This window comes from Schistocerca americana, chromosome 2 (genome assembly GCF_021461395.2).
Source record: "Schistocerca americana isolate TAMUIC-IGC-003095 chromosome 2, iqSchAmer2.1, whole genome shotgun sequence".
Taxonomy (NCBI): Eukaryota; Metazoa; Arthropoda; class Insecta; order Orthoptera; family Acrididae; genus Schistocerca; species Schistocerca americana.
Window position 1 is genome coordinate 658,379,798 of NC_060120.1, and position 21,843 is coordinate 658,401,640.

At 41.8% G+C, this 21,843-nt stretch overlaps 1 protein-coding gene across 1 annotated transcript in view; it reads left to right on the top strand.

Moving 5' to 3' along the window:
* The first annotated feature begins 3,036 nt into the window (after positions 1-3,036).
* Positions 3,037-21,843, top strand: part of LOC124596045 — a 50,180-nt gene continuing 31,373 nt past the window's right edge. The window contains exons 1-2 of the mRNA XM_047135017.1: positions 3,037-3,124; positions 18,654-19,540. Of these exons, the coding sequence (XP_046990973.1) occupies positions 18,680-19,540 (861 nt within the window). The 5' untranslated portion in view covers positions 3,037-3,124; positions 18,654-18,679. The remainder of the gene's footprint in view (positions 3,125-18,653; positions 19,541-21,843) is intronic.

The following is a 21,843-nucleotide window of genomic DNA, read 5'->3' on the forward strand; positions in this document are numbered from 1 at the left end:
GAAACGTCGTTGAATTGTCCGTGCAGATGGTTGTTGTCTTGTAAACGTCCCCATCTGGTGACTCATTGATCGAGACGTGGCTGCACGATCCGTTACAGCCATGCGGATAAGAGGCCTGTCATCTCGACTGCCAGTGATAAGAGGCCGTTGGGATTCAGCACCTCGTTCCCTATTACCCTCCTGAACCCACCGATTCCATATTCCGCTAACAGCCATTGGATCTCGAGCAACGTGAGCAGCAATGTCGCGATACGGTAAACCGCAATCGCAATAGGCTACAATCCGACCTTTATCAAAGTCGGAAACGTTATGGTACCCATTTCTCCTCCTTACACGCGGCATCACAACAACATTTCACCTGGCAACGCCGGTCAACTGCTGTTTGTGTATGAGAAATCGGTTGGAAACTTTCCTCATGTCAGCACGTTGTAGGTATCGCCACCGGCGCCAAACTTGTGTGAATGCTCTAAAAGCTAATCATTTGCGTATCACAGCATCTTCTTCCTGACGGTTAAATTTCGCGTCTGTAGCACGTCATCTTCGTGGTGTAGAAATTTTAATGGGCAGTAGTGTATATCATATAACGAAAAACCTGTTATTTTTAATCTAATGAAACTGTCTTTTAACACAACTAGGTTAAGCTTTCCTTTACGTTGTACTAATCTAATTGTACAATTGTTCCATGTGATCCAACGACACGATGCTGTGTAAGGAAAACATGGGAAACATACACTATCACGCCTGCTGTTTAGTAGTAAATTTCGTGCGCAAAGTCCGACCATTCATCTGAGTCCGATATCATCTGAAAATACCAAGTCAACAAAGTCCTTGGTCACTGAGATCTGAGCCTCCTGCACCAACCTTCAACCTATAATCACAGCATAACCAGCATGAAGTGTTTCGCCTCAAATCTGTAAAGTATGAACTAAATTCATACAACATAATCTTTGTAATCGGCGGCGAAATGATATGACATGCTACAGAACTGTTAAAATTAGTGAACTTCACTCAAACCATACTTGTTTCAAAAACTACAATCCTACAACCACTACCTGTTCAACCTATCAAGAGTGTATTAAATTCTCGTCGTTTGAGCAAGTGCTAAGTACATGATGTGTTACCAAAAGAAAGCCAAAACTGCACGTAGTACAAGCAATTATTCAACAAAAAACTATTGTACTACCTGGATCAATTGTTTTAAATCTTTTCAAATTAATGCAGGAAATATAAAAGTAGTGCAACTTCCTACCGAATGAAATGTGGCATAGCACTACTATTACTACTTATATGTACCACATTACTTGAAAGCAAATCCCCACGAGATTACTCTTGAATGGCTGCTTCCATATTGATGCCAATGATGTCAACACCCATTCAAGAAGACGTTACACACAAATATTGCCATACGCTTGTGCAGCGGTCGCTGATGAGCATTACGACATCCCTTTGTGAAAATGTGAGGCATTCACCTCGTATCTTTTGTCATCATTTGTTCTTTGTAAGCCTTCTTGCTCGCTTGCTTAGGATGTAAGCAGCAATGAATGAGCTTTTATGAAGCTGAATAATAATAGATAAATCTATACCTTTGTCTATGCTTAATTTTAAGAGTATGGTTGCTAACCCTTGTTACTAACGACAACAATATTTCTAGGTTTCAATGTGACTGAAGTTGGAAATTTATGACATGCTCATTTCCGCGCTGTTAAGTGCAAATTTGCACAAACCAGAAACGTCGAACCTTTGGAATCTAAATTTATGTCACCTAGTCTGACCTATACTATTCCACGTAACGCAAAATTATTTGTTGCATCATGTTTAATACACACACGGTCCATAGTCACCAGACTTATCTGCCTGCCAACGATCTTTTGGAATCTGATTACCAGCACATCCGGTAATGAAACGACAAAATAGATAATTCGCAGTAGAAATTATCAAGTATCTACATAACTTAATTTCACTTTGATTTATGTATCTGATTTCTACAGTGGTCACTATGACTCTTCCCAACTTCCAAATAATTAAGATTTTGGAGAATTATACAACACCTAATTTTTTTCGGATTCCGCTCTTTCCTCTTTTTATTCAGGTGAAGTTGATAAGAATGTGCTGATGCTGATGTCAGAGAAATTGCTGCTCTTACCGACAGTGATCTTCTACTCATATTTGGTCTGTTTCTTGAATTAATCCCCTGTAGCAGCACCACCGATTAGGATAGGGAAAGTTTGATTTGTGCGATATTCTGAGCAAAAGTTACAGCCAGGTGTGGGCCCGATTGCAGTGAGTTACGCATACCAGCAGTTGCGAAGGCAAATAGACGCCACAGGGGCGTAGAATGCCGGAGTAGGCACACACAGCAGTTTGCATGGCGCATGGCGCAGACAGAAGGGGCCCACTGGCCAGGCTAGCGAGTTATGTGTATGTAACATGAAATGGCGCACTTGGCAAAACAGAGGCACACAGCTGAGTATAAATAGGTGCGGTCGTGCGGTTCCAGACTGAAGCGCCTAGAACCGCTCGGCCACACCGGCCGGCGTAGGCTATTATGTATTACACGTTTAGTTGTTATACAGCGCTAACGTACTAGAATGACAAATATTATAACAGGTTTTGGTGACCATGTTGTTTTAGAATCGTCTATCTGAGAAAAAATTGTACCTGTCGTCTTCAGAAAACTGCGGCAGCTGTCCTCGCCCTCCGACGCTTCGCCAACACTAGCTGTGGAGTAACGACGCAACGTCTTCAAGACTTTTACTAACATTTATCTCATGTACAAGGTTGTTCAAAATCGGTTGCCCTATTTGAACACATTGGACAATATAGCGTAGCCAAAGGAAACTGACTGTTTTCTGCAGCATCACCGCTTCACAATATGAATTCATTTTCCGCCGCTCTACCTCAACGCGTTACGTAAACTTCATCCCCTCCATGATTCCCTATCGCTCCCCCCTCCCTCGCTGCGCACATCCGCCAAGCAACGTGATGACCTCCACTATAAAAGCAGCAGCTCGCTTATCAGGGCATCAGAATCCTACTGGCCTGCTCTAGCGCAAGAGACCTCCTGCAAAACTCGAAAAATCTGAAACTCAAATTTGCTGCTGACATTTCTTACTTACATCTAAAGGTTAGTAGCATATGATGAAACACTTCTTAATTATATACTTACTACAACTAAATACAACGTTTTCTTAGGTGCGTTTTGTCTCTTCCTGCACTGATGTGTGAATAGCACGATCGGAAAAACTCCCCTATATGACTCGCGAAGGAATATTTTAAAATAATGCTTAGTATTTTGGCCACAGGTTTTTCCCAGACAGTTTTCGCGAAAACGCGATAGGGGAAATAATTTTTGTGTCACTAATAATGCGATCATGGCCAGACGCTTTGTGAGAGAATTTGTGGTGGGTAATCACTTAATAAGCATCTATATTATATCCTACGTGTCGTTTATGATTCACTATACCTTATAAATAATCTGTAACTTACATTAGATACATGATCACCGAATTTGGAAGGTTTTAAGCATATTTAACTAAGATAACAGCCGGCCGGTGTGGCAGAGCGGTTCTAGGCGCTTCAGTCTGGAACCGCGCGACCGCAACGGTCGTAGGTTCGAGTCCTGCCTCGGGCATGGATTTGTGTGATGTCCTTAGGTTAGTTAGGTTTAAGTAGTTCTAAGTTCTAGGGGACTGATGACCTCATATGTTAAGTCCCGTAGTGTTCAGAGCCATTTGAACCATTTGAACTAAGATAACATATTCCAATGTATGAGAAATAGCTCGTCTAAAATAAAGCGTTTAAGATGCTTTATCTGTCAATGATTTACTCTGAGAGATGCAGGATTTAAATATTGAGCACTGTTCAGATAATACAGCAGCATCTTTTCTGTCAAATTTATACTCTAAAATAGGTCTATAATCCAAACACTACCTTTATAAAGGAAATACTGTTAAGTGTTTACTTTTGCAGTAAACATTAGTAAAATGAAGTACTCTGTAATCATTATAATGTTTCACAAAGTGGCGACTGTGAAGTTAGATGGAGAGGCATTTGACAACAGAACTTAACTGCTTGCTCGATTGCACATGACATCCAAATTTAAGTGAGGGTATAATGTTTGGCATGGTCATTAGCGAGGGCAGTATCCAGATTTCAATCGTTAATTCAGAAAGTGCTGGTAGTTCTCAAGGGCGCACCATGAATGATTTTAGGGATCTGAAAATACATTCATATGTCCGCATAAATGAGACTGTGATATACTTATTACGAGATAATTTGTTAATTTTAGTTACGTCACCCTGGGAAAGATGATTTGAGAGGTGAATAGCAGTAATGGGCAGTAACGTTGGTCAAGGAGGTTTCCATCACCTAAAATTTGAAAATATATTTTGTTTCAAAATCCAGTTAAAACTATTTTATACATTTAAAATAACACAGGGTGTTTCAAAGAAATACATGTATTCCAACATCAGGTGGTAGGTTACTGCAGTGACATGCCCGGAAGCCAATTCCCGTTGAGAGATAGGTCGTCTTGTGACTAATATTAAGTAATATTCGGTGGTTCAGTCTGTCTTACTGTTGCAGTTGATTTCACATGTTTGAATAGTTGTAATTTTCAGGACATTGTTAGTGGCGCTGATGTGAGTCAAAACAGTGCAGCAATCTGCTACATCAGTCAATTGATGTTACACTGCAGATGCGTTACGTTAGCTGAACGACTCTGTTCTGTGCAGTTCGCACATACAGTACTGTAAACAGTTCAGTGGAGCACATTTGTTTTGTAAATATAAACGTCTCTTCTTGGTGTACTGTAATTTATTTCTCCCAGACTCGTTGCGCCTTTTTTTACTCTAAGACATCTTTATGGGATCGAGAGCAATACAGTTTTGTATTGATGTTGTTATTTTTACATTATCAAACAGTTCCCGTCGCGTTTTTATGTAAATAAGTAATTACTTAAGTTTGTTGGCATTGCGTTTCCTTCCATGTAGTCTGGAGATGGCACTGTGTAGGTGCGTGTCTATGTGTGTGTGAGTGCTGGTTGGCTCGTGGGGGGAAGGGGGGGGATGGGGGGAACGGGTTGGTGATTTGAGTTGTAGAGTGTTGAATATGAATGTAATAGCTGTTACAGAGTGTGGTTGAAGCTTTGGTGGTCAGCTTATTTGAGTTTTGGTTTAAATGTTGTTTGGAGGGATTTGTGGACAAGTGAGTGAAAAGGTGTTGGGTAGTATTATTATTAATGTTATGATAACAATCCTTTTTTAGAGTGTTATTCTATTGTTTTATCTGCTCGTGTATACAATGAAATATTTTTCATCTGTGCTTGATCGTTCAGCAAAAAACTGAAGAAGCCTTAGAGTAGAAAAAAGGTGAAACGCGTCAGGGAGAAATAAATTGAGTGCAGTAACAAAAGGCAGTTTTTTTTACAAAATAAATAATTCTGGGCTTGCTGCGGAGGATGGCTACGCCAACAAACTTGTTAGTTCAGTGGAGGCCTTCTATTTCACGAAGTAAATGGAATAAGGGGTATTCTGATACAGGTTAGCTGATGGCCCTAATCGCGAGGTCCGTGAACTGTATGCCGGATGACTGCTAGAACGCGCTAGGCTATTGGCAGAAATGTACAGAAGGTTATTCCAGCGACTTGCACACAGTGGGTCATTAGCACCATGGACAATGGGCCAAGTTAAGCCCCCTAGATTACGGCCGCCAGCGACGAAGGAGCAGGTATTTCGGTATGTAGGAGGTAATCCTCGAGCAAGTGTGCGAAGAACGGTAGCTGCTGTACTGCCATCCACACCACTGCATGGTCAGGTCTGCACGAGCATGTGCTTTATCCCTGTCATATGTACTGCGTCCAGTTTTGACAATGACTTCTACAGCCGATTGTTGAAGATCCACAGTTTGAAGCATGCATTTTATTTACAGATAAGGCAAAAGAGATATGCTATAGTAATTATGCACATTTAGGCAGATGCAAAGCCTAGAGCAATCGTGGAGATGAGGTGTCACGTTCGATTCAGTATCAATGTACGCGTGGGAATTGTCGGTGACAGGCTCATAGGGCCATCCAATTTACCAAATACACTGAGGTGGCAAAGACAAGGGACAGCGATGTCCACATATATATATGACAGTAGTACACTGAGGTGGCAAAGACAAGGGACAGCGATGTACACATATACATATGACAGTAGTATCGCTCGCACAAGGTATAAAAGCACAGTGCATACGAAGAGCCGTCATTTGTACTCAGATCTTCTTGTGAAAAAGTTTCCGATGTGATTATGGTCGCACGACGGTACTTACCAGACTTTGAACGCGGAAAGACAGTTAGAGCTAGACGGATGGAGCATCCCATTTCGGAAATAGTTAGGGAAGTCAATATTCTGAGATCCACAGTGTCAAGAGTGTGCCGAGAATACCAAATTTCATTCACTACTCTCATCGTGGACGACGCAGTACCGACGGCCTCAACTTAACGAACTAGAGCAGATGCGTTTGCGTAGAGTTGTTAGTGCTATCAGACGGTCAACACTGCGTGAAATAACTCTGCCATCTCTTGTTGTTGTTGTTGTGGTCTTCAGTCCTGAGACTGGTTTGATGCAGCTCTCCATGCTACTCTATCCTGTGCAAGCTTCTTCATCTCCCAGTACCTACTGCAACCTACATCCTTCTGAATCTGCTTAGTGTATTGACCTCTTGGTCTCCCTCTACGATTTTTACCCTCCACGCTACCCTCCAATGCTAAATTTGTGATCCCTAGATGCCTCAAAACATGTCCTACCAACCGATCCCTTCCTCTAGTCAAGTTGTGCCACAAACTTCTCTTCTCCCCAATCCTATTCAATACCTCCTCATTAGTTACGTGGTCTACCCACCTTATCTTCAGCATTCTTCTGTAGCACCACATTTCGAAAGCTTCTATTCTCTTCCTGTCCAAACTGGTTATCGTCCATGTTTCACTTCCATACATGGCTACACTCCATACAAATACTTTCAGAAACGACTTCCTGACACTTAAATCTATACTCGATGTTAACAAATTTCTCTTCTTCAGAAACGATTTCCTTGCCATTGCCAGTCTACATTTGATATCCTCTCTACTTCGACCATCATCAGTTATTTTACTCCCTAAATAGCAAAACTCCTTTACTACTTTAAGTGTCTCATTTCCTAATCTAATCCCCTCAGCATCACCCGATTTAATTTGACTACATTCCATTATCCTCGTTTTGCTTTTGTTGATGTTCATCTTATATCCCCCATTCAAGACATTCTCCATTCTGTTCAACTGCTCTTCCAAGTCCTTTGCTGTCTCTGACAGAATTACAATGTCATCGGCGAACCTCAAAGTTTTTATTTCTTCTCCATGGATTTTAATACCTACTCCGAATTTTTCTTTTGTTTCCTTTACTGCTTGCTCAATATACAGACTGAATAACATCGGGGAGAGGCTACAACCCTGTCTCACTCCTTTCCCAACCACCGCTTCCCTTTCATGCCCCTCGACTCTTATAACTGCCATCTGGTTTCTGTACAAATTGTAAATAGCCTTTCGTTCCCTGTATTTTACCCCTGCCACCTTCAGAATTTGAAAGAGAGTATTCCAGTTAACGTTGTCAAAAGCTTTCTCTAAGCCCACAAATGCTAGAAACGTAAGTTTGCCTTTTCTTAATCTTTCTTCTAAGATAAGTCGTAAGGTTAGTATTGCCTCACGTGTTCCAACATTTCTACGGAATCCAAACTGATCTTCCCCGAGGTCCGCTTCTACCAGTTTTTCCATTCGTCTGTAAAGAATTCGCGTTAGTATTTTCCAGCTGTGACTTATTAAACTGATAGTTCGGTAATTTTCACATCTGTCAACACCTGCTTTCTTTGGGATTGGAATTATTATATTCTTCTTGAAGTCTGTGGGTATTTCGCCTGTCTCATACATCTTGCTCACCAGATGGTAGAGTTTTGTCATGACTGGCTCTCCCAAGGCCATCAGTAGTTCTAATGGAATGTTGTCTACTCCCGGGGCCTTGTTTCGACTCAAGTCTTTCAGTGCTCTGTCAAACTCCTCACGCAGTATCTTATCTCCCATTTCATCTTCATCTACATCCTCTTCCATTTCCATAATATTGTCCTCAAGTACATCGCCATCTCTTAAGTTCAGAATAAAATCATCAACAATTGCGCCGGAGGATTCCGCAATAAGAAATCACCCTAATTCAGCTAACGGTCTTGTCAAAGATGGCGGAAGAGCGGACAGACGTTCAGGGCGCTCTCTTGCCCTTGAGGTGAGAAAACCGCCCCTAAACAAGGAAAAGTAAGCAACGATCAACGGGATGAGGATGCAGAAGACAATGGAAACTACTGCATTAAAGACATTTAATAAATATGTATCCAGATATCTACAGGACATGTGACACGTAATTGAAAAAGTGTATGATGATCTCTGGATTGGCAAAAGATTTCGTACTGGTCCCCCATTCGGATCTCAGGGAGTGGACTGGCAAGAGGGACGTGACCATGAGCAAAATATTGAATAACTAATGAAAGCACAACGTTCTATGAGTCGGAGTGTGGAATATCAGAGGTTTGAACGTGGTAGTAAACCTAGAAAATCTAAAAAGTGAAACGCTAAAACTCAATCTAGATTAGCCGCAGCCAGTGAACTGAAATGGCAGGAAGACAAGGACTTCTGGTCAGATGAGTATAGGGTAATACCAGCAGCTGCACAAAATAGAATAACCGGAGTAGCATTCGTTATGAATTGGAAAATAGGACAAAGAGTGAGTAAATGTGAACAATTCAGTGACAAGGTCGTTCTCATCAGAATTGACAGCAAACGAACACCGACAGCGATACTTCAGCTAAACATAGCGAAGTCGTAAGTCGAAGATAAAGTGATAAAGTATTTTTTGATATTGAATGGGTAATTCAGTACCTAAAGGGTGATGAAAATCTATTAGCGACGGAGGACAGGAATGCGTTTGTAGGGGAAGGAGTGGAAGAAAGGGTTATAAGAAAAAATGGCTCTGAGCACTATGGGACTCAACATCTTAGGTCATAAGTCCCATAGAACTTAGAACTACTTAAACCTAACTAACCTAAGGACATCACACACACCCATGCCCGAGGCAGGATTCGAACCTGCGACCGTACCAGTCCCGCGGTTCCGGACTGCAGCGCCAGAACCGCACGGCCACCGCGACCGGCGGTTATAAGAGAATATAGACTTTGTACTAGGAGTGAGACAGGACCAAGGCCGGCTGGAGTGGCCGAGCGGTTCTACACGCTACAGTCGGGAACCGCGCGACCGCTACGGTCGCAGGTTCGAATCCTGCCTCGGGCATGGATCTGTGTGATGACCTTAGGTTAGTTAGGTTTAAGTAGTTCTAAGTTCTAGTGGACTGATGACCTCAGAAGTTAAGTCCCATAGTGCTCAGTTTCATTTGAACCATTTGAACAGGACTAAGACCATCTCAGCGTAAAAAAGCTGGTATTGACGAATACACAGTTCAAGAATCACAAGAGGACGAGGTGTACTTGGAAAAGACACGGAGATACGGAAGGATTTCCGCTAGAATACATCTTGGTCACCTAGAGATCCTGAAGTCAGATACTGGACTGTAAGGTGTACCCAGGAGCAGATATAGACTCAGTGATGAAGACTAGGCTGAAGTTTAAGAAAGTAGGCAGGAAAAATCAGTGCCCAAAGAAGCGGGATATGAAACTAGTGAGGAATCAGGATATACGCTTGAATTTCTCTAGATACTGCAATAGGGAATAGCTCAATAGGCAGTTCAGTTGAAGAGGAATGGATATCTCTATACAGCGCAATCACAGGAGCGTAAAAGAAGGTACAAAGAAGGTAACTGAGAAGAAACCATGGGTAAAACAAGGAAAACTGCAGCTGATCGATGAAAGAAGGAAGTACAAAAACGAGCAGAGAAATTCAGAAATACAGAATACAAGTCACTCAGGAATGATATAAATAGGAGGTGTGGGAAAGCTAAGGCAAAATGGCTGGAGGAAAAATGTGAAAAGATCCAAAAAGAAATTATTGTCGAAAGCACTGACTCAGCATATCGAAAAATCAAAAGCATCTCCGGTGAAATGAATCGCATTGGTGGTTTCATTAAGAGTGCAATGGAAATATCACTGTTAAATGCAGAGGAGAGGGCACATGGGTGGAGAGAGTACGCAGAGGGCCTCTATAAGAGGTGTGACTTGTTTGATGACGTGATGGGAAAAGAAACAGGAGTCGATACAGAAGGAATAGGAGATTCAGTGTCAAGATCAGAATTTAAAAGAGCTTTGGAAGACTTAAAATCGAACAGGTCGAAGGAGAAGATAATATTTCATCAAAATTTCTAAAATCATTGGGGTAATTCGCGAGTATGCACGTTGGTGTATGAGCCTGGCGACATACTATCTTACTTTCGGAAAAATATCATCCACACACAATTCTGAAGAGTGCAAGAGACGACAAGTGGGAAAATTATTGCACAATCTGCTTCACAGCTCATGTATGCAAGTTTCTGCAAAGAATAATATACATAATGATGAAGGTTTCTCGGGTCTCCAGCTGGGTGGTAGCGTTGATATCTCGCGACGTTTCGGGAAGTGTCATACTACCCATCTGGCAAAGATGGGTAGTATGACACTTCCCGAAACGTCGCGAGATATCAACGCTACCATCCGACTGGAGACCGAGAAACCTTCATCAATAGTTTACTCCGGGAAAGCCTACAGTCACAATATATATAATAATGGAAAAGAAAATTGAAGATCTGTTGGATGAAGGTCACTTTGTCTGTAGGAAACGTCTAGGCTCCAGAGAGGCAATTCTGACGTTGCAGTTGATAATGGAGGCAATACTGAAGATAATGAAGGCACTTTCATAGGATTTGGCAGCCTGGAAAAAGCGTTCGATAATTTAAAACGGTGTAAGACGTTCGAACTTCTGAGAAATATTAACTGAGAAATATTAACTATAGGAAAAGGCGGTTAATATATTATATGTACAAAAAGCAAGTGATAACAATAAGAGTGGGAGAGGAAGAACGAAGTGCTGGAATTGAAAAGGGAGTAAGATGGGGATGCAGTCTTGCTCCCCTATTGTTCAACCTATACATCAAAGAAGCAATGACGGAAATAAAGTGTTCAAGAGTGGGACTGAAATTTTGGTGTAGCATTTCAGTGATAAGATTCGGGAAGACATTGCTATTGTCCCCCTACTGTTCAACCTATACATCGAAGAAGCAATGACAGAAATAAAGTGTTCAAGAGTGGGACTGAAATTTTGGTGTAGCATTTCAGTGATAAGATTCGTGAAGACATTGCTATACTCTGTTTAAATGACGAAGAATTGCAGGACCTGCTAAATGGAATGAAGAGTTTAATGAGTACAGAATATGCACTGGAGTAAATCGACGAAAGATGAAAGTAATGAAAAGTATCAGAAAATAGAACAGTGTGAAGCCTAACATCAAGATTGGTGATGACGAAGTATATGAATTTAAGGAATTTTCTACCTAGGAAGCAAAACAACTTTTGATGGTCGGAGCAAAGAGGACATAAAAAGCAGACTGTCGCTGTCAAATAGGGTATTCCAGGCCAAGGTAAGTATCAAACATAGATCTTGATCTGAGGAAGAAAGTTCTGATAATGTACGTTATGGGCACAGCTAGCTATAGCAGTGAAACAAGGACTGTAGGAAAACTAGAAAAGAAGAGAATCGAAGCATTTGAGATGTTGTATTACAGAAGAATGTTGAAAATTATGTGGACTGATAATGGAAAATACTGACAAGAAAAAGAGACAGACTGATAGAACATCCCTTAAAACATTAGGAAATAATTTCCGTGGTACTAGAGAGAGCTGTAGAGGGTAAAAACTGTAGAAGAAGACAGAGACTGGACTACATCAAGTAAATAATTGAGGATGTTGGTTGCAAGTACTACTCTGAGATGAGGGTCTGGCACAGGAGAGGAATTCTTGGCGGTCGCATCAAACAAGTAGAAGACTGATGTCTCAAGGGAAAAAATATCTGTAATTTACGAAGTTTCAGGTAGTAGTTAAAGTCGAAGGCTTTCCCTTCCGTCGACCCCGTGGACATAACGTGAGGCACTCGGCGTCCGCGATGGCATGTTCCTATTGTCTGTGAGTGACCGATGTTGGTTACTGCCTGTCGTACCTAACACCATGTCAAGTACCGACGGGATGCTGCACTCAGTTGCGCCGGTACCTCTTACCACTCCTAACGCTTGTGACACTTTCAGTGGCAGATGTCCGAGTTCCTCGATAATTATTTCTTCCTGCTGCTTGCGGACCATGATGTCTTTCCTTGACTTTCCTTGAACCTTAACAGGTCTTGCATTTCTGCTGTGTCGCAACTCAGTGCAAGTGATGTCTGTCAGGTCCCTTCTCCGCAATCTTTTCCTCTTCGCTGACTTTGCGTTCTATCTCATTTATTTTCTGTTTGATTGCTGGAGTTCCTTTATCTGTTCCGCCGGCCGGTGTGGCCGTGCGGCTCTAAGCGCGTCAGTTTGGAACCGCGTGACCGCTACGGTCGCAGGTTCGAATCCTGCCTCGGGCATGGATGTGTGTGATGTCCTTAGGTTAGTTAGGTTTAAGTAGTTCTAAGTTCTAGGGGACTGATGACCTCAGTAGTTAAGTCCCATAGTGCTCAGAGCCATTTGAACCATTTTGTATCTGTTCCGCTACTTTCGTAATTGTTGGTCTTTGAGTCTCTAATGCATCTGAAACTTTCTTATTAAATTCTGTCCCTTTCGTCTGGAAATCCTCGTGGGATTTTTGGGGTTCTTTTATGTCTTTAGTATTCTGATCCACGTGTTTCTGTGGCACCTCAGTAAACGTATGTAGCGTCGCCTCTATCCGCCTAGCAAGTTCCTCTTATGACATTTCGTGCTTCCTGTTGTGTCGGCAGAAGAGCCAACACCGTGATACTACTGGGGGCCGAAATGTACGCGTTTTAGCTCACGCAGGCAGGTGTGGGGAGGGAAGGACTATTCTGACGTGAGGTCTGGAACATGACAAGGAATTAGAATTCAGAAAGCAGACGTAATTAGTTTGATACTTAACTTTAATCCATTAATGATAAACGTCGCTCTTGACGGTACTTGATTCACAATATAATCTGTTCAGAATACATTCATAGTACCTGAATATGGCGCCTTGCTAGGTCGTAGCAAATGACGTAGCTGGAGGCTATGCTAAACTGTCGTCTCTGCAAATGAGAGCGTATGCAGTCAGCGAACCATCGCTAGCAAAGTCGGCTGTACAACTGGGGCGAGTGCAAGGGAATCTCTCTAGACTAGACCTGCCGTGTGGCGGCGATCGGTCTGCAATCACTGATAGTGGCGACACGTGGGTCCGACGTATACTAACGGACCGCGGCCGACTTAAAGGCTACCACCTAGCAAGTGTGGTGTCTGGCGGTGACACCACACTTCCTATCTCTTTTCTCGTCTCGTTCTTTCTGTAACGTCGTAGTCTCCTCGTTGTCAGCTGCGATTATCCGTAGTATGCTCACTGTGTTCTCGCCTCCGCATGTTACTCCTACCACTGGTGAAATCATCATCGTTGGTTAGGGCAAATGTGTTTCCATGCCCTGTGTGTTTTCTACATTACCGCCTATCTCGTCACTCTCATCACTCATTGTCGCTGCCTGATCCCGCTTGTATGCAACAGGGTACCTTCCACATTACTACTCTATTCCCCTTGAAACTGCTCCACATTTATAGTCCTACCTGCAGTTTCGCCTGCTTCCTCATGAACCAAAGCTCTGACTGTTCCCATATTTCATGAGTATCTCGTCTGGCCTCTAGTACTCATTCGCTATAAGATCCGATGCACCTGCCTATTCGCATACAGTGCAGTGCGCAGGAACACTCAATCGATTTATTACTGACATTGAAGAAGAAATACGAGAGAAGATGTGGACGGCACAAACAAGACGCTAGGAAAAAATTTACACAATAATGAAAAGCGATGCACTATTAACTAATGTAAAATGTACCCCAAAAAATTCAAACATATGCATTAACAATTGCTTGGTCTTGTTCGTAATTCACCTGAGTATTCCATTCATATATTTATTTATTTGTGATTAAGACAAAATAGTATCTGATTGCGAATCGAGGAAAGCAAGGTCGAATCCCGTACCCTGACAGAAAAGAAATGGCAGGGTCGCCGATTTATGCCAAAAGCCGGGGGAGCTGTGAACACGATCTCTTCATCCTGAATCTATCACCCCACGTCATATAAAATGATACGTTACTCACACGAAGGTAATAAGCTGTTTGAAAAAAATTAATTGCCGCACATATCTGCGTTATTTGACAAGTTCCAGAACTTGTCAGGGACCTCTTTCATTGATTGTGGATGGAGGACCCAAGCATTTCAGTACAATAATTTACCTTAATGATTTCTGAATGATAGAGCTGATCTGGTAAAATAATATTTATTCAAACCATATGCAAAAATCACTCAGGACTTAAAAAATGTGGAGTTTATAAAACAATTTGAGAATGAATTTACATAATTAGAGCAGAACAATGATAAGAAAAAGAGTAGTCGTTAGGGTCACCACCAGTATCATACTCGAAAATGACTAAGTTGGTGCCCAGACACATAAAGGGAACGAATTACGTTTTCAACCGTGATAGCACATCTATGTAATTACACAAAATAGGCATGAATACGAACAGAAACACACAACAAAACAATATATATACGACGCGTCACAAAGAAGCGCGAATAGGCGGGTGAGTTCCAAAGCGTTAATTCTCTTACGAAAATAATCCCTTTTGAAGCAAGAATGAGGTCGCACAAAAAACCAGAGAAACAAGAAGATAGAAACCAGGAGAAAACTCCTCCAGCCGTTCCCCCTTTCCGAAGGTGGGGGTGTGCACTGCAAATGCGATCTTACCTTAACCGCTACTGACGTGGTATGTCGCGGCTGGCGCTAATTCTTCCTGAACTGAGCTGATGAGACTGCGAATGCCGGATCTCATCGTACTCTTGATTATAGGCTGACGATGCGCGTATGTTCAACGTAAGACATCAAAGACTTGTCGGGGGGATGAAGTCCAGAAAAACACGTACAAGCGCAGAGTCCGTAGTAGCATCACCAAGTAGAAGTTCGAATGAGAATACCCATACAAATCCCAAAACCGACTCCGACTGCCTGTCTGAGCTTTTGGTAGGCTTCCTTCAAACCTCGGAGAGGTACCTCGCACAATCTGTTCAAGCCTATAGCAGAAAAGGCCTAAATGCTCTTCCATTATTGATATGGAAGTCCGTTTCTTGGCTCCCACCATATTGTTAAAATGTGACCGTGAATGAGATACGCGTATATGGAAACGCAAGACTAGTATCGGCCTGTTCTCACGTACTGACCTGTTCGTCGGTAATTCTGGGAACTTTGCTGGGTGTTTACACAGCGTTGATGATGGTGATGTTTGGTTTGTGGGGCGTTCAACTGCGCGGTCATCAGCGCCTGTACAAGGGCCCAATTATTACGCAGTTCATTTTGTTTTCACAGTCCAATCTAGTCTCTCTCACAAATGATGATGGTGATGATGAAATGATGAGGACGACACAGACATCCAGCCGCCGGGCAGAGAAAATCCTCAATCTGGCCGGCAATCGAACCCTGGACCCCGTGACCCAGAGAAGGACCCGCTAGCCTCTAGACCACGAGCTGCGGACTTCGCACAACGTTCCCATGGGATGATAAATATGCCGACACAGCAGTGGCTACTACAGACAGCAGGATAGTGGCATGTGGTCGCCTGAGAGGTCCACCCAAAGGTTACTAACAAACAGAGTTCTCACGCCTTCCACCAATGGTTTCCTGTTTTGCTATAGCGGACACCAGTCTTCCATTCAGCAGCTCATTGTCTGAGGACAAACTCTGAAAGGCTCGTTTGACTGTCCGCGCGGTCTGCTAGCGTACCCTGTGAAATTTCCTCCTGTTTTCACGCGATGGATAAGGAGTTCACCTGGCCAAGACCAGATGCAGTGGGAGACAGAGCTGCTACTCGAATGAAATGTTACATTAGGTACAGAGAGGTGGTTAACCTACACTGTTACAAGCTACCACTAACCTCTCATACGAGTATAATCAGCGTGCTATATCAGTCAAAAGCTGACAACTGAAAACTGAATTTGGAAGTAAATCAAGCTAGAGAGTCTCGTATGCAAATAGGGCAAAATGCGAGGAGAAAGACCTAAAACAAGCCACCGCCTCACTTTTTTATTTATGTGCTCATCTGCCTCATCTGCTTCTCAGAAAATATTTCCTTCATTTCTTTAGTGTGGAATCCGAGGATTTTTGCAACAGATTGATTGGCAATACTGTTCCCTAACTTTAGATCGTTACATCGTCTTCATTTCTGTTTAATATCTACGGCTAACATCATTTACACTTTGATCTATGCATTTTAGTCGTTGCCATTTTCTAGATATTTTTCCATTGCTCATATACTCCTCATCCTTTCACTATTGTAAGAAATATATGATTTGTGATCTTACTGCTCCCTTTGGCTATCAGGATGTGCCCTAACACCACGTCTCAAACGAATTATGTCTTTTCCTCTACTCAATTCCCAGAGTCGAGGTCTGACAGCTATGTACTGCCTCGCTCCAAACTTATACTTCAACAAATCATCCCCCGTTTTATCATAGCTCTGTCCATTCCACTTAACGAACACGTGCCGTTACTGTGCCACATGGTTTTCATAAACATTTCTTGCAAGCACTACAGGGCTCAATTGGTTGTTGCAAAAATTTTGTATTGATTTATCGCATGGCGGTCAGAATACATATGAAGGGTAATAAGCTGTATTATACATTTATCAGTACATTATTTCTATAATTTTCTTATCAAATTCTGAATAAGTTAAGATTCACTGAAGAAGGGGAAGGTGCATTGCGGTATGGGTACATGAACGTGTTTGATGTCTATTTGGTTATGGGTAGAGATTATGCAGGGAAACTATGGTAACATTCTGTTTAATGTCATCTCACAAAGCGTCTCATATACTATCCATCACATGTCTTTCCCAACACTTTTACACAGATGGTCATTAGTCTCGTGACAACGGCGTTGCCGCAGTGGGTACACCGTTTCCCGTCATATCGCCGAGGTTACGCTCTGTCAGGCGTGGCCGGAACTTGGATGGATGACCATCCGGGCCGCCATGCGATGTTGCCATTTTTCGGGGTGCACTCAGCCTCGTGATGCCAACTGAGGAGCCACTCGACCGAACACTAGCGGCTCCGGTCTGAGAAAACCGTCATAACGACTGGGAGAGCGGTGTGCTGACCACACGCCCCTCCTATCCGCATCCTCAGCTGAGGATGACACGGCGGTCGAATGGTCCCGATGGGCCACTTGTGGCCTGAAGATGGAGTGCTTCATTTGTCTTGTACCAACTTTGAGCTGAATGAAACCTTATTACACTCCATAAAGAGTTGTCTGGCATGGTAAGGTCCGGGCTTCATAGTGGCCATTTCAGTGGGTTGCAGATGTTGACAAATCACACCCAATCCAGCGATTCTGAAATTTTTCGTAAAGGGACTCAAGTACCTGAAGGCAATCGTATGCTGCTGCTCTGTACTAATGTAATCAAGAATGACATACGACACCCTTCTTTTGTAGCTGAGGTATTAGCCATGTCTGCAACATGTGCAAAGACAAATTTCCCATCACAAATCTTTCGAAAAATTATAGTCAAAAAGGTATCGTGACGGCATTTTGGCCCAATTATGACACGCCGGCCGAAGTGGCCGTGCGGTTAAAGGCGCTGCAGTCTGGAACCGCAGGACCGCTACGGTCGCAGGTTCGAATCCTGCCTCGGGCATGGATGTTTGTGATGTCTTTAGGTTAGTTAGGTTTAACTAGTTCTAAGTTCTAGGGGACTAATGACCTCAGCAGTTGAGTCCCATAGTGCTCAGAGCCATTTGAACCATTTGAACCCAATTATGACATGGGGAGTGTTCCCTTCTAACCTTTTCGTGCAATGATAATTTCCCTTAGATCAGAAAACTACTTTCCTCATGTGTGAACTACAATATATCACATGTTTATAATCAGAGAATAACAGTCATAACTGAGGCGCCCCAATTAGAAACAGCGCCACCAAGGTCTTCATATTACTGCTTGAGAAAGTTATCAAATCTTTCAAAGACGCTATTTCATATCTTTTCGTATACATAAATCACACATTGTTGAACATAGTACTTGCAATTCAGCTCTTCTTTTGTCACATGAATCACATTGTGATAGGTCAACTATTGAACTTTTTTCGAGATTGAAGTGTGATATTTCATCAATATGAAGAACAGTGTTAAAATACTAATTATAGCCATTTCGTTTTTCACGAAAGATGCCTTTCTGGCTCTGCACACAACCCTGGCTAGTTAAAACTGAGACACACACGCCGCTAAATGCTTCTCAACGGTGTACATGTGTCTTCTCATATCAGCCAGCAGCTATATATATATATATATATATATATATATATATATATATATATATATATATATGTGTGTGTGTGTGTGTGTGTGCCTCATTATGATCATATGACTATCTACGTAGGCTGTGACACAATGTTGTATTCTGTCTACAGAACTGGTTCAGAGACGAGCTAACATCATGGAGTCATCAACTGATACCCGAGTTCCTCCACCTTCATGGATAAATCACGATTTCATACAATCTGCCTTGAAGAATGCAGAACGAAAGAAAATTACCATCGATTCCATGAATGTCCAGTACGCAAATGCTGAAGGACTAGGCTATGCAAGCTTGATGTTCAGACTAACTGTCTTTCTGAGATATGAAGACAATGAAGAGACACAGAAGAAAACCCTAATAGTGAAAACACTTCTTGAATCTGGTGGATTGAAGGACATACTAGAAAAATTAGATATATTCAAGACCGAGGCACAGATGTTGCATGATATGATGCCACAGATCCATGAGATATTGTCAGCGCTGGAGAATGAGGAGTTCCGGCCGCTGGCAGCCAAGTGCTACCAATGGGGTCGGCAGCCCGTGACTTTTCTCGTGTTGGAGGATCTGTCAGCGGCTGGCTTCAAACTGGCTCAGGCTGGCCAACCGCTAAACCTCAAACACTGTGCGGTCGTGCTGCGGGCATATGCCCGGCTGCATGCTGCTTCAGTCTATGTGCTCAGCAAACAGCCCCATTACAAGGACAAATATAGTTTAAACATGTTCACGGATGAAACTTCTTTGCAGCATCTGGCATCTCTAGCCACAAAGTACATAAATGGGTTAGCAAATGAGCTTGAAAAATGTCCTGGCTACGAACAATATTCAGAAAGATACAGGACCTTCGCCAACCGCTTTATCGATGTTACATATGAAAGGATGGAGAAGATCAAGAAGCAAACAAAACTTCCAGTTCTGACTCACGGTGACTGCTGGAAGAACAACATGATGTTTAAGTACATGGATGAAGAAGTTTCAGAAGTACGGTTGGTTGACTTTCAGGTGAGAATGAACTTTTCTTGTTCAATAATATAACTCTTCATTTAATATTTTTGTTCAGTAATATAACTGCTCATCTAACAAACAATATTTTGTAATTTATTCATAAAAGTGTCTGGGCAGAACACAACATAAAACACTTGGTTTGAAGTTTTGGTGAACATTGTTGTTGTATAGTAACTTACTTGATATGCAGTTGCCTACATGCATAGAGCTAATCCAGTGAGTTCAGTATTTTCTAGATTGTTGGATATAAGGTCCGCCAGTTACGCAAATCCCCGTTTTTTCAAAGTTTCCAAACATTTTTCAACACCTCTGTGCCATCGTCAGTGGGTTTCTATTTTATTTAATCTGTAATGTGAACGTTTTTACTAAGTGATTACAAAACTACGGAAATATTTAATTCAAACAACTATTTGTTTCTATTAGTTAATACCTTTACATTCGGTTTGCATGGTTTTGCAGGACCACTTGCGTATTATTTCGTACTGGTAGCTTGTCAACTGCAACCGAACGATGTTGATGAGAAATTTTGTTAGGAGTTAACCTATCATTTTATGCTTTAAGACGTAATTTAGTTTGTCGTGATATTTCGCGCAAATGTTCGTTTTTACTTACGTTTTTGTGTGGAAAGCCCTTATTCCTCAGCATTCTGGTGAGGTGCTCTGAAGCACACGTAAATGTAACTCATATTTCCAGAAAATTTGGTCGCAAAAAGTACTTTACACTTCACCAAAACAGACCGTAATTGAGGTTATTGTGTATCCCAGCTCAGTCAGCGTTCATTTGTTCAGCAGTGAGTCTGGCGCCAAATTTCAATTTTGTTTTCATTTTCCATGAATAATCTTTCTGTCTACTCGTTTCAGGATACATCATCTTCTTATATGAGATGAAATGTTATCACAATTAATGAAATTGCATTCCGTATTCAAAACGGCAGCTTCAAACAATACCGCTAATTACAGTTCCGCTGCTATCATACTCTCCGCAATTGCTAAATCAGATGTAAGTAAGCTCATAGTACACGTAATGTTCCACATTATATCCACAGAGTTTTTGTATCACGAGGCAGAGATAATCTCTCTCTCTCTCTCTCTCTCTCTCTCTCTCTCTCTCTCTCTTGCAGTCCTAATGAGTCTTTGATCCATATAAACTACTCGCGCAGTTACGCACGAACATTTGCGTCAAAAGAGAAAAAGTAACAGAAAATGTGTGATATTAAAATGCCATTCTTGGAAGCAACAAATTTAAATGTCAATTAAATTTGGTTGCTACCATTTTAAAAGTTGTTGTCGAATATTTTTAATTCAATGAGAATGAATAAATATTAACCGTGTTCATTTGAAAATAGACTAAAATTTGGTACCTTAACCATTTGTACAGAATTCCTCTATATTAAGTTTAGGGTAGCGTGGGTTTACAGAAAACTACCTCATTTGGTACAAGGTTGCTGACTTTCACGTGTGGAGAGGCTAATATCTCACTCTACCACACTACCATGGAAGATCACACTAAATTCAGGTCTACCTATTAGGGAGCCGCATTGCAGAGTAAAACCCCCGAATACAGACCTCAACATTAACCTATTCGCGATATATGGTTAAAATGGATATTAAAATTTTGAAAATTACATACGGAAAAGAGGAAAGTGAAATAGCATGTACAGATCACCTTGGATGTTTTAAAACGTTAAACTAATTTCGTTTGGTAAAGTGGCTGAATGTTCAGATTCCTAATGGCTTGAATAGACGGATTCGACGAAGCTTGATGGTGCTGGATGGAGTTTGTCGTCAGATGGATGGATGGATGCTGGAGGCTGAATGAAACTTTTGGAGGTTGATGTAGGACAAATCTTGCAGGTACCAGGAACCAGGTTGTAGGAAAATGGGATGATCTCGAACCTCACGGCAGCAAAGAGGACCAATAGGCCATGAAACTGTTTTAAACAATGGATCAGTCGGAGATCTAGTATCACATTTCTCCATCGGATCCTTCATGAATTCAAGAGTTTCGGAAGAGGTATGGCCCACGTCAGTGTTCACTTCATAGCAATGGATTTAATGTATTTTTAAATAAGTCTCACCAAAGTAAATCACAGCTTATGATCATTTCATTACAAACGGGTGTTCTTCGGCTGTATGAAGTTGGTAGATCATCCAATAACTTTTCTAACTTATACCAATAACTCGACATATACTAATTTTTAATATGAGCCGATATTCAAGAAAGATAGTTCTTCATATTAGGAGTCCTTCTCTCTATGCATCAATACCACATTACAATCCTTTATAGAAAATTTTTGTATC